General features: G+C 39.3%; 1 protein-coding gene across 1 annotated transcript; it reads left to right on the top strand.

Annotated features, from left to right (window-relative positions):
• The first annotated feature begins 6299 nt into the window (after nucleotides 1–6299).
• Nucleotides 6300–12831, top strand: dnajc18 (DnaJ (Hsp40) homolog, subfamily C, member 18). Its single transcript, XM_041952278.1, has 8 exons — nucleotides 6300–6760; nucleotides 7537–7705; nucleotides 8001–8146; nucleotides 8954–9160; nucleotides 9581–9693; nucleotides 10017–10126; nucleotides 10230–10402; nucleotides 11065–12831. The coding sequence occupies exons 1-8, from the start codon at nucleotides 6634–6636 to the stop codon at nucleotides 11187–11189; spliced, it is 1170 nt and encodes a 389-aa protein (XP_041808212.1). The 5' UTR covers nucleotides 6300–6633; the 3' UTR covers nucleotides 11190–12831.
• Nucleotides 12832–13293: the final 462 nt, after the last annotated feature.

Below are 13293 nucleotides of genomic sequence, written 5' to 3'. Positions count from 1 at the left end.
CTTTTTCTATTAAATTTTCTAATCTAGTCTCATTTGAAAATGCACCCACACTGTGATCCAAATAAAACATTGATTCCCATGTTCGAATATTGTGCCAGAATACTTTGATGAAAAGTCCATTTATATCCTAAAAGGACCTTGTTGCACTGACGGGGTCTCTTCGTCTGACAGAAGAAGAGAAAAGACACAAAATCAAAACAGGAAACAATCCGGTTCTTTCAAAATAAATCACTTGGGAAAGGCGACACAAGTGAAGGCCCACCCTTCTGCGACACGTTCTATCACATAAATTTCTAGAATTTCCTTTCATACATGAATATTTTGTCTACTTTATATTTCATCTTTCTATTTAATGATAAAGGTATGTGAATTGCGGCTGGACAAAAAGTGATTTTTAACACAGCATCTATGGTACGGAACGCATCAATGCATGCAATTAAGTTCCTAATTGTTATGTGAGATTATAATTGTGATAGTTGTGTTTCAAATAGTAAACTTGAATTATTTTATTTTTTGAATTATATTTGTAGTTTTATTTGTCTTATAAATTTTATAAATAGGCTTCCTTTGATTGTTTTTGTCCATTTTTTCATTCTGTTATTTATTACCACTGCTTTTAATTTTATATTGATTTGTTGTATGCAGAGATGCCCTTCTAAGGTGTGAAGCCTTGTGTTTATTTTACTTTTTTTTCTGTTGTACTGATGTACAGAAAATGTTCAATAGTGTGAATGAATATAATCTCAGTGAAAAGCAACTTTCAGGCTGCCAAAGCATGATAGCATGGTTTTCAGATGTAAATGAACTGGACACAAAGAAAATCATGTGTCGCACTTACATTTAACGGGAAACATTGTACTCTGGTTATATTTACTGCTGATATTATTATTGTTACAATTTAGCTTATGGTTATTTTCTTTCCTCTGTTTCTGGTTCTTGTATGGTCTACATGCATATTTCAAATATAATGGATTTTATCTTGCAACATTTTTTATTATCTATGGAAATATGTTTTCGCATTTGACTTCCTAAATGATACACACATTGTAAGCATGCCCTATGGGACAAATCACATTTTTTTACTCTTGAATAAAATATGCATGAACAAAAATGTGTTGGATAGTTTCTGACTCACTGAAGTTTTAGTGCCAACTTTAACTTCCACCCTGACTCACATCCAGATACAAACCCTCAAAAGATAAATGTTTTACTCATGTGCAATGTAGCCAACCAAGAATATTTACTACACTTGATTGCTGTATCAGAACCATCAAGCTACATTAGCTTACATCTAAGTAAACATGCCTGTCAAAATGCATCTCATGTCAGTGACAGTGACATTTTACAACAAGTGCAGTGCCCATTCAAAACGCAGTTTTCTCATTATCATGTGCCTGCAGAGCCAGTGAGCCCTGCGCAGCCGGAGAGCCCTGCAGTCCAGATGCGGCAGTTACACCCACGGTTTCAGATGTACCCATGCACCACCAATTTTTTTTCCCTTTTTAAAACCAACTACAATGTAAAAGTACAGTTTTAGACAGTATTATTTTAGATGAGTCACAGATAGGCTATTAACAGTAGTAATCTTTTCTAAAATGACTGAATGTAGGTCAAGAATCGTTTAATATTCCAGGTCCCAGAATTCTGAGGGCAGCAAAACAAACTATTGCATCATACAAAGAGGTGTTTCTGTTACTTAGCCTAACCTCAAAGTGACATCTATTAAAAAAGCTTCAACAAAAACTGAAACGCCATGACTACATTAGTTTTACCGAGGTGTATCTAATAAAGTGGCAACTGTGTGTGTGTAAAATAATATATAATGATTGAATGATATTATTATTGTTTGTTACTAGTAGTATTATTAGTATGGATTGTGACCAAGATACAACCCCATTTCCCCCCAAGTGGGGACACTGTGTAAAATGTAAATAAAAACAGAATGTGTTGATTTGCAAAACACTGAAATCCCATATTGTATTGAAAATAGCACAAAGACAACAAATGAAACTGACAAATTTTCTAGTTTTGTGTAAATGATATCCTCATTTACAATTTGATGCCAGCAACATGTTTCAAAAGTTGAGATGGTGGCAACAAAAGACTGGAGAAGTTGTGAAATGCTAAAAGAAAACAGCTGGTGGAGCATCTCACAGTTAATTAGGTTAAGTATCAACAGGTTGGTAACATGACTGGATATTAAAAAGAGCCTCCAGAGAGGATGAGTGTTTCTGAAGTAAAGATGGGGAGGGCTTCACCTCTCTGAGACAGACTGTGCTGGCAAATCATGCAACATTTTCAGAAGAAGGTTTCTCAGTGTATAATTGCACAGAATGTGGGGATTTCATTGTCTACAGTACATAATGTCTGGACTTCAGTCTTAATCTTCAAATAGTAACAAATACACGTTTGCAACCACATACATTACTGACATTATTTTCTTAAACAAATGCAGATCTTTGACCTATAAACTTGTTTTACAATTGAAGACCCTGAATAATATCACATAGTCCAAATAATGACATAAAGTAAATAAGCCTGGTGACCTGCCTGCAAGACTACACTCAAGGCAAAAGTAGCCAATGTTGTGGCGGCTGTAGCACCTAAAAGATGTGGTGCATTTAAAAAACTTTTCCCTCTAACAGAGGAGACATCCTACAGGGGTCATCCAGCAAAGTCAAACAGCACAAGCTGATCTTCACAGTTGTTCACAACAGAACTAAAGCCTGTCCTGTTTCCTCTTCCATTTAAAGGTTCATTATCTGTGACCAGACAGCAAATAATGGAAATGAATGGAAATAAGAGAGGACTGATGGGGTGATCAGTGTCACATTCTGTGAATGAGTGGTGCTGATGACTGGGACTGGAGTAAATACTATGTGATCTCTACATTTTGTGCCTCGCTAGTGTCACTTTTGGGCTAAATGATGACAGAGACATGTCACATTGGATGTCAAATAACATGTTGTGATCTCTGCACCAGTTTGGGAAAGCACAGTCCACTTGCACTTGCTGCATACAGTAAAGGATGGGATGAAAAGTGATTTTCATCTGGTGATAGTAGCACTGTTGATCTGCTTTATTGGCTGTTATGTTTGTAGACAGCTCATGAGAGTTGGTCTCTAACCATGTTTTAATATGAATGAAGACTCCATTTGCTGTTTTTCTCTTTCAGGTATCATGAAACCATACTATGTTTTTATTGCTGTTCAAATGTGTTGCCATGGCTTCAATCTCACTGAACATATTAATTAGGATGACACTGTTGTGAGGTCATAAAACTTCAGGCAAAAGTTTACCTGTAGAGGACACACATCCATGTCAAACCATGTTCGTATCATTTCAACGGTGAACGACGTACTGTTTGAAAGTCATGAATTTCAAATCATGGCCGTCAACAAGCACTGTTCAGTGTTTGGTCTCCAGTCAACAACTTGGTGAGTAGTGAGAACAAAATCCCAGCAAAAACAGCAGTCTGTCAAGTGACAAATATATACTAAAGTGTTAGAGTATATTGAAATATTGCAAAGCATGTTTCCAGTAATTTTATATAAATGTGTACCTTTTTTGAAAGTCTGAAAGCAAACTTTTAATAATATATTACATCCTTAGTTTTAAAGTACACTCACATTTTACTGAAAATGCTCAAGAAGCATCTAAAAATACACAAGTAGCCTAATTTTAGGATTGCTAAATTCAACTTAAACTGTGCTGGAATTGCTCAAGCAAGGTATCAATATACTAATGTAGATGTACTAATGTACTGTAATCCATTAGTAGTACATGCCATGTACATTCTAAATGCAATATATTGAAGCAAATTGGTAGTAAACTTTAAATCCTGACTTTTAATATGTTTTTAGTTTTCAAGTCCACTTAAAGCAGTGGTCCCCAACCTTTTCTGTACCATGGCCCAGTTTAACGTCTGACAATATTTTCACGGCCCAGTCTAAAGGTGTAGCAGATAAAAACAAAATAAAATGATAAGATCGGCATTAAAAACTGTGGTATTTTCTCTTTAATAATAATAATAACAATAATAATGAACGTAAATCCACTTTTTAATCATGTCAAGAGGACCTGGCCGCAGACTGGCACTGTCAGGCACCTTCACTGTCAGTACGGGAAATCACGTGATACATTTCAAGATAAAATTGCAAAAAAATAAAAAAAAAAGTAATTATGTGAAAAAACAAAATAATGGAAATTATTTTTTCTTTCTGTGCGGCCCAGTACCAAATGACCCACGGCCCACTAGTGGGCCGCGGCCCATGGGTTGGGGATCAATGACTTAAAGTGTAGAGAAAATGTTCAAGAAGTATGAAAAAATACAAAAGTATCCCAACGTAGATGTATTTGGAATCTACTAATGTAAGATTTCATGTACACTCAAAGTACAACGTTACACCCACCCTGGAGGCACTTAAGAACCACTCCTGGCTGACCCAGACTGGACATCTCAGGACCTCAAATGGACCTCCCGCTCCCCTTCATCCAGGATCTGCTCTTTTCTAGTTCCCTTTTATGGCTCCCCCTGCGTCCTATTTAAAGCAGCAGAAGTGAGGCTGCTTTAACCAACCATGGGACTAATCAATAAATCAATATAAGTTAATAATAATCTTCTTCCTGGTTATATCTTCACAAACAATGTGGCACAATGATCATTTATTTGTACTATTGTACTTTAATTTTTAAGGAGGGGCTTTTGTATTGGACTGCATGAGACTGTGAAGGTGTTCATGATATTTTACCTGCAGGAAGCTGCCTGGCTCCTAACATTGTGCTGGGCTGTGCTGTGATGTAGTGGCCATATTTGGAACTACAGGCCAGGTGACACCTGGGACACAGAAAGATACTGGCCAATCACAGGTCTTTACAAAAGTCATTTCTGTTAATCAGAGTTGGTGGAGTATGGAAAATGAGACGTGAAGGACTGGCTGTCAGTACACCTTCGGGAAGACTTCAGAATATAGTGGCACAAAGGTTCAGTTATTTGGTCCCTCATTCATCCAAACTTTTAGGCATGTTCAAATTGATTAATCATTGTATTGAGATCAGCAAACTGAGGCTGTTTCAGGTCTTACATACATTTACAAGATGAATAACAGTCACCCAACTACAAAAAAAAAATCATGTTTTAAGGTTTATCTGTCACATGCTCATATAATATGTGCAGTGTAATGCAGGGTGGCATATATTACTGAGACGGTGCCTTAAAGCCTATTTACCATAGTGTAATAATAATAATGGACAAAAGTCACCTTTGAAAAGAAGATAAGTATGATGAAATTAATGACATTTTCAGCTTTTAAAATTAAATCTAAACTAAAGCTCCTTGCTGTTGGTAAAGTCTTATCTAACAACCTGCATGGATATGTGGAACCACACATTTTATCCTCCTGATTAGTGACACATCATCCTGTCACCCAATAATTAACCAACATTTAGAAAAGTGTAAGCTAATGTAACATTATCAAGGGCTTTGGATGTGCATGTAACGTTAACGTGACTTGCAGCCATCTTTTGTGTTGCTATCAGCAGCAATGAGTGCAGCTTTAATGTCCTCCATCCAAATGCTTAAAATCAAAATCCTTAATGTTTGCTGAAGGATTTATTAAAGCATCAAACCTTTGTTTGAGGTGCTCGTACAGCATCGAGCTAAAGTCTTATCAGTATTTCATTGAACAAGTGAGTCAAATCTTTTTACCAACTGCAGGTGCCAGAATGAATTGTTCATGACAAACACTTTTCCAGTTGAACGTGAAACATGAAGTCATTTTCATCTAGTAATTATTCTTGGTATTGTGGGAATTAATAGCAAATGTTAAAGTGATTCTGATTTTAGATAAGCAAAACATTAAGGCCTATTAATGTAATTATCAGTTTTATTTACACAATGAAATCAGTACACTATTAAAAGGGGAAACACAAATTAATACACAGAACTATGAACAAAAGATATATATGCAACTGAAAGTTTCTAAATGTTGGAATTCTAATCAATTTCTTCTTCATGTGCACATGAACACATCACAAGCCAGTATCAGAGCTACTTTCTAACTGAAATAGCTTGAATGTAGCAGCAGCATCACTGCGGCCTACATTTCCTGAAAACACTCAACCTTCTTGGCTTTGAGTACCTTTATGTGATAGAAAGGAAAACAATCGATATAAAACCTTAAGAACCAAGTAAATCGCATTTCGACTAAATATCAATGGCGTCTCTCTGAGGATTTCAGAGCTCACTTGACAGGATGTGACGTCGATTCTGCCTTGCCTCCATCTCCTGTCCATCACAGCTCAGGGGGTCCAGTTTAATTAAACAGGGTGGCCCTTTAAACAGCAGAAACAGTCCACTTTTCAGACTACCTGCTTAAAAATGGCCCACCTGCAGGCCCGTTTTCAGCCTGTCAACAACCGCCATCGTCTGCGAATCGGACACTGCGAGGGACTCTGAGTGACTGCGGGCTTGCACCTAGCTAACGTAACGCAGCTATCTGAAACCAAAGCTAATCGGCTATCTAACCTTAGCTGTAGCGGCTCGCTTCGCCATATGATACTGACGCACATTACACAGGGACAGACCTCTATAGACAGCGATTGGATCCGCAGAAATAACCCCGCAACGTTGAAATGGACAAAGACGAAGCAGACCGGCTGATAGAGAAGGCGAAGCTGTGTTTGCGGTCTGGACGGAAAGAACGGGCGCTGCAGCTGCTATATGAAGCCCAGAATATTTACCCCAGCACCCGGGCCAGAGGTAAAATTAGCTGACGCACATTCTGCAATGGCAGTCAGACTAGCTAACGTTGGTCAGCCAGCCAATTTATCCCAATCTGTTAACCGTAGGACGTGTCATTTCAGATTTTAGCACGGGTGCACAGAATTGCTGTTTTTAGATGGGGACAAAAATAGCTAGTTAGCTTTAAAGCTTTACGTCTGTTCAGGCTGCATGCTGAAATTTAGGGCTGTTATGGGCTCCCTTCCCCCTCACAGACAGCACCACGGACCGTGAGGCAGCGAGGTGTTAAAAATCTGACTGTCTCCAGTTGCTTTACCTTGCCTAATTGCTTTTGCAGTAATGGCAGCACAGCCGGGATGATTCAGCTGTCATAGATGACGTTTAGCTCTTTGAACACAACATGCGTGAGGCGTTTAAATGCCACATTGTCCTTCTTACAGCAGCTTGGATTGAAATTGCCCATGTTGTGCAAGGAGTGAAGAACTTTTGACTGAAAAACCTGAACAAAAGTGTGGAGAAACTAGAGGAAATGCTTTCATATAGGGTGCAAGGAGTCATTTGGTTTGACTATTAAAATGATGTGAATCAAATCAAACTGCGGGCTTCACCTGCACCAGATTGTAACACCTATGGCAGATTGTGGAGGAACGGTGTTCACCCTCTAATGCAGTTTCAGAGATGTGTATATATTCTATGTCAGAGAGCACTGAAGCTGTTCTGGGGCCTCCTGGAGGTCAAACCCCTCCCTAAGATGCTCAGTGTGGGTCAGCTGACCTCTGTCCTCTTGTTTGTAGTGCTGATAGATGCCATAGTGAGGAACGGAGGCACCGCTGCTCCAGAGGCAAACCACGTGCCCCCACCGACAGGCTGGAGAGACGAGGACATCAGAAACAGTGAGACGAGTAATGCAAGTGTTGATGAAAAGAAGAGCTACACAGAGGAGCAGCGGCAGGGTGTTCTCAGGTGCACAGAGACTCTTTACCTGTTCTTTCACACCGGTTCACAGCGACAGACTGACCCCTGCCATTGTTCCTCATCATGCAACGTTGGTTGTGTTACATGTTCTGAGTAACCTGGCTACTGGTTGCACTAGTTAATATAACACAGTGTTGGATGGAACTCTCTGTGAATGTACATGTAACTAACTATCATGTGAAAAGAAAACACGCTCAGTAACCTCATATGAGTTTGAAAGAGAGGGTGCCTCTTTTAGCTGTGAAGTTGAGGCTTTTGACATCATTGTGCTTTGCTGTTGCAGGATAAAGAATTGCAAGGACTTTTATGAGATCCTTGGTGTTTCCAAAAACGCCAGTGATGAAGATTTGAAGAAGGCCTACAGGAAGCTGGCCCTCAAGTTTCACCCCGATAAGAACTTTGCACCAGGAGCCACCGATGCTTTCAAAGGTACAAGTTTCAGCAGAGGAGAAAGGAAAACTGTTTTTCTGTGAGCTACAATTACAAGTCTGTTGTTATTCTGAAAAAAAGAAAATCATGGTTCAAGGTCAGTTCAAGAACAACACCCTCATGGTGGTAGTGTCGTGTTTAATCAGATTTAGCTTGAAGCAGGGTCATCCGCCTTTACCAGTATGTTTAGAAATTCTGTGTTGAGCTCTTTGCTTGAATTTATGGAAGGGGTTTTCAAACTGTGAGGTGCAGCTCCACAGGGGGGCGCTGCAAATACTGCACGGGGTGAAAAGGACGGGTGCATGCCGGTGTTTTAAAAGCTACAGAAAGTTAGCTACTGTAGTTTGGCCTGCTGATTTGCTCTATTCACCAAATCAGTCAGCAGTTAAAGAAAGCCAGCAATGAAGTTCAGGCAAATTTATGGAAATCATAGAAAGGAAACACTCCTTGTAACTTCAGAAGTCGCTTGAGAATCTTCACTTTTTTAAGCTTTCCTCAGTATCAAAGTAATCCAGTCATAGCTGTCTGTACATCTAAGTGTACATTGCAAACAGGTTGTGCTAATAGCTAGTACAGCATACTTCCAGTGGTGCCAGTTTACCAAAATGTAAACAAATGTAGGCTAAGAAAACAAGGCTGAAGTTGTAGCCCACAGCTAGCTAACTGAATCTCTAGCAACATTATACTTCCTGTTTACATCCCCCAAAACAAAGTAACAGGGTAGGGGCGAAGTAGCAGCTGCACTTCATTTTAAGGAATGCCTCCCATCATATTATATTTTACTTTGAATTTAATGTCTCCCAACAGCAATAGGCAATGCATATGCAGTGCTGAGCAACCCAGAGAAGAGGCAGCAGTATGATCAATATGGAGATCAATCTGCAGCTTCGAATGCACCCCAGCAATCCAGCCACGGTCGCCATGGATACCACCGAAACTTCCACAGAGACTTTGAGGCCGACATTTCCCCAGAGGAGCTCTTCAACATTTTCTTTGGAGGAAGGTTTCCCACAGGTGAGCGGCTGTGTGCGAGCGTTTGGTTGGATGAACGCCGCAGCCAGTATTTAAAAAGACAAGGGTCATTCTAGAAGACACTGCAAAATGACTAGGGTGTAGCATCAGATAAGCTCATTACCCAATTTTGATGGGTAAGTTGGAGGAAATTTAAATATTTCTCCAACAGCTGGCATGTTTTCTCAGTGAATAATTTAATGGACAGATAAATAAAAGCCCAGTGAGTCATGGGTGATGAAATGGAAATTTCGCAGATTTTATTTTCTAAAATAGTGCAATCTATGATTCGTACTAACCTTTATTTATTATTCTCTTATTCTCTATCTTGTTATTTATTAGTGCTGTCAGCTGTAGTTTAGGCATATTATCTACTGTCTTATTGTGGAAGTGCAGATGCTGTAGAACTGTGTGTCTCTCCAGGAAACATCCACGTGTACACCAACCAGGGAGCCTCCTACTCTCAGTTCTATCAGCCTCGTCGCCGACGTGCTTATGAGAGGCGCGAGGAGGTGGTGGAGGACAACCAGAGTCAGGTCAGTGACTCACAAAACATGAAGACAAATCCCTGTAAACCAACCACAGTATTATACTGTGAACTTGTTGGAGTTATGGCAATATTCTAAACAATAACATGCACTGGAGCACCATAATGAAATGGAAGCATTTATAACATGGCTGCAGCCCTCTAGTGACTTCATGTCACACATTTACTTTCCTCAAGTGCCTTTGTTGCTTTAGAAGATGGTGCATTGCCTCAAAGACACAAAAGTGCTGTGCTGGCATGAGTACAGTGTTTGAGTGCAGCCTACATACAGTATTATATGCTTTGTAATCTGCTGATTTTATCTTCCCACAGAACACCTTCACAGCGTTCCTGCAGCTTCTCCCTGTGCTGGTGCTAATTCTCATATCAGTGTTTACTCAGATGATGGCCACTAACCCTCCCTACAGTCTCTTCTATAAGCCGTGAGTCTGTCGTACTTTCAACTTTACCACAGTGACATCTTAGCAGATCCTAGGGTTTATGCCACAGCTTCACCGTGCAATACATTTTAATGGTGTGTTTCAGGACCATGGGACTGGTGGTTTCCAGGGAAACGCAGCACATGGGTGTACCATACTACGTGGATAAAAGTTTCGAGAAGGAATACCGCGGAGCAGCGCTGGACGAGCTAGAGAAAACCATTGAGAGCGACTATATTGAACACCTGCAGAACAGCTGCTGGAAAGAGAAACAGCAGAGTAAGCGTGCAGCTCATTTGGCTTAGGGAGTCTGTTTGGTTAAGGTGCAGGTATTACCGATTTCAGTAAAGTTCAGATCTTGACCTATACGAAATATTGTGTATATACTGTGCCATAAGCAGAGCCTCAAGTTCATTGCATTCAGTTGGTCACTGTTAAAAAAATATTGAAGTACTTTGGGAAATATGCTTGTTTGTGATCTGGCAGAGAGTTGGGTGATAAGATGTCATATCTGTATGTTAAGGATAAGGCTACAGCCAGGAGCTAGGTGCGGTAACTTTCTGGGGTCTCTGCCTAGCAACTGGTCCCATCCAAGAAATAGTCTGGTACATAACCCTTAGTAAGACTGAATTGATGTGTTTTCACTTAACAATTACAAACGAGACATGATGTATTGTGATCTTTAGAGATGCTTGCAGGTGGAGTTTGTTGCTGATTACCCTGTTTCTCGTCTTGAGGCTAAGCTAAGCTAACTGGCTGCTAGCTGTAGCTTCATATTAACTGCACAGACATGAGAGTGCTATCAGTGTTGTCATCTAGCTCCCTTTAAGAAAGCAAATGAGTGTATTTCCCAAGGTGCTTTTAAGTGTTAAAAAACTCTTATAAATATTTGTGATACATCTTCCTTTCATCATCGTGTGTCACTGTCTCCTCCATTTCAGAATCAGACTTGGCAAACCTCGGACAGCTGTACCGAGATGAACGGTTAAAGCAGAAGGCAGAGTCGATGAGGCTGGACAACTGTGAGAAACTGCATCGACTGGTCGGGCGTCAGAGAGGCAAATGAGGACTGTTTGAGAGGAGAACGTGTTTCTTTATAGACTTTACAGTAATGCATTTTATTGAAGTGTGTAATTTATCCAATCTGGCCACTTTGGAAAGAAATCTCTAAGGTATAGCGCAGTCAGTGGGAGATTATGCCGCTGGAAACAATGTGCCTTCTCTCCTCTTTGATGGTAGGAAATAGGAGTTGCATGTTCGCTGCCAACCCTGGCTGTTGTGGTAACAGCATCAAGTGCAAACTCACTGTGGCAGTGTGTATGATGTCTCAGAGCCTTTAAACTTTCTTATAGAAATGGCATGCCATACGGGGTCTCCCTTTGGGGTTATGAAGGCAGTCGTATGTTCACACATACATGTTTAGATTTTGTAGTTTACCTGTATTTATTTTCTTGGATGTTTTTGTGTCCTCGCTGAACTTTTAGGTGTATTTATTTAATAGTTAATAGAGTGAATGTTACTTGAGCAACTTGACTCATCTTGTTTTTTCTGTAGGAAGTAATTAAGTACAGTGACTTAAATAATACTGTAGTCTTTGGACAAATGTGAGAGCTTCTGTACTGTGACATGACAGAGGACCTTTTTATTTATTCTTAAAACACAGACAAATCAGACATTAGAAAGGACTTAATCTACTCTTGCACTGAAGCAATAGGAGGCACAGTAGAGTAACATGTTACAAAACATGACCACATTTTTCTGATTAACGTGCTTATTAGCAAAAGGTTATACTTGCCAAAAAATGAGCTGTTTCCTACAGTAGAGCTTCTGCTCCCTGCACTACTGCTTGCATAGGTGTTTATTGCATTGATCATTAAGCTTTTGCCCTTCAGGAACTGGTGTTTTTTATTATGTTTGAGGCTTAAGCATGACGAATGACTGTAGTGTGTCGCAAAAAGAGGCCACGTTTTAAGGAAGTCATTTTGATTTATCACAAGCAGCGAATCCACTTTAACAAAAAAACAAAAAAACAAACAAAAAAAGCCCGTTCACAGTGTTCTGTATCTGTATGATTGCCGGGGCTTAAATGGCATGCAATACCTTTGAAACGTTGCTAAACCACGCATCGGCTTAAATCACTAGCTTTTAATTTATACTAATGTTTTATTAGGAAGACCCATTGTGTTTAGAAAATCTCATCATAAGCAGAATGAACTACATTGTTTTTTGAAATTCTATTAAATATCTGTGGATATGAACAGCTTTCTCCCACAGCTAGTAAACAGACTTTTTCTTGTCAGGTCTAGTCATGAGTAGGATACCAACAGATCATTCAAACCCAGTCCAGACATTGATACTTGTTGCTGTGCACTAAGACTGCCAGACTGCCTTAGCTGTCATCATGCTTTTGCAATTCAGGTTCATCTCAAGCACTTTTACGTTCATATTTAATCTCGTGTTCCATATTGTTACTGTTGCATGCACCCTAGTAAGAGTGTTTTATTTGTTCCATATTTATTTTGTGCGAACACATCTTCATGACTACTGACACGCTAAAACTTTTAGATCTTTCAGGTCCACGCTGTATTTCACAAACATGTCAAACCTTTACTGTGATACTTAAAAATCAGGTTTTGGTATCAGTCAGTGTGGCAGTACACTTGAGCAACAGGTTTTCAGCCAAAAATACCAGAAAATTAAAGATGTAACCAGAAAATGTTCATGCCTGTGTGATTTATTCCTTTGTGGTTTGACTGCTTCATGTGATTGCCAGCAAATGAAAGATGGAGGTGACACATATATCTGTATATGTAACATATTTAGTGATGATAGCTCAGTCCCATCCTATCATGAGAATACTACACATGAGCCTACATGGGTATAAGGCAGTGTTAACCATGATACTCAGTATATGTAGGCTGATAATCTCATACTGGGTTTTAAAACTCTTTATTTCAAGGTGAGCGCTGAACATCAAACATTTGGGTTATTTGTATTGAACAAGCTAATAAAATCATGGACATTTCCTGTATATTATTAGTTTTAAGTTTTGTAGGTACACAGTATTGTTTCAGTCAGTTTTCTTTTTCTAGCAACTAGTTTTTATTTTCATTTCAGTTCACTAAGATGTTTTTTTCACACTTTGTTTTAGTTTTCAGTTAGTTTTAGTT

The sequence above is a fragment of the Chelmon rostratus genome, chromosome 14 (genome assembly GCF_017976325.1).
Source record: "Chelmon rostratus isolate fCheRos1 chromosome 14, fCheRos1.pri, whole genome shotgun sequence".
Taxonomy (NCBI): domain Eukaryota; kingdom Metazoa; phylum Chordata; class Actinopteri; order Chaetodontiformes; family Chaetodontidae; genus Chelmon; species Chelmon rostratus.
The sequence above is the reverse complement of the archived record's forward strand: the minus strand, read 5'-3'. Positions and strand labels throughout refer to the sequence as shown.

Coding starts and splice junctions, on each gene's coding strand:
- dnajc18 (XM_041952278.1), top strand. CDS start 6,634: ATGGACAAAGACGAAGCAGACCGGCTGATAGAGAAGGCGAAGCTGTGT. Junction 9,694..10,016: donor TGGAGGACAACCAGAGTCAG/GTCAGTGACTCA, acceptor ATCTTCCCACAG/AACACCTTCACAGCGTTCCT. Junction 10,127..10,229: donor TACAGTCTCTTCTATAAGCC/GTGAGTCTGTCG, acceptor GGTGTGTTTCAG/GACCATGGGACTGGTGGTTT.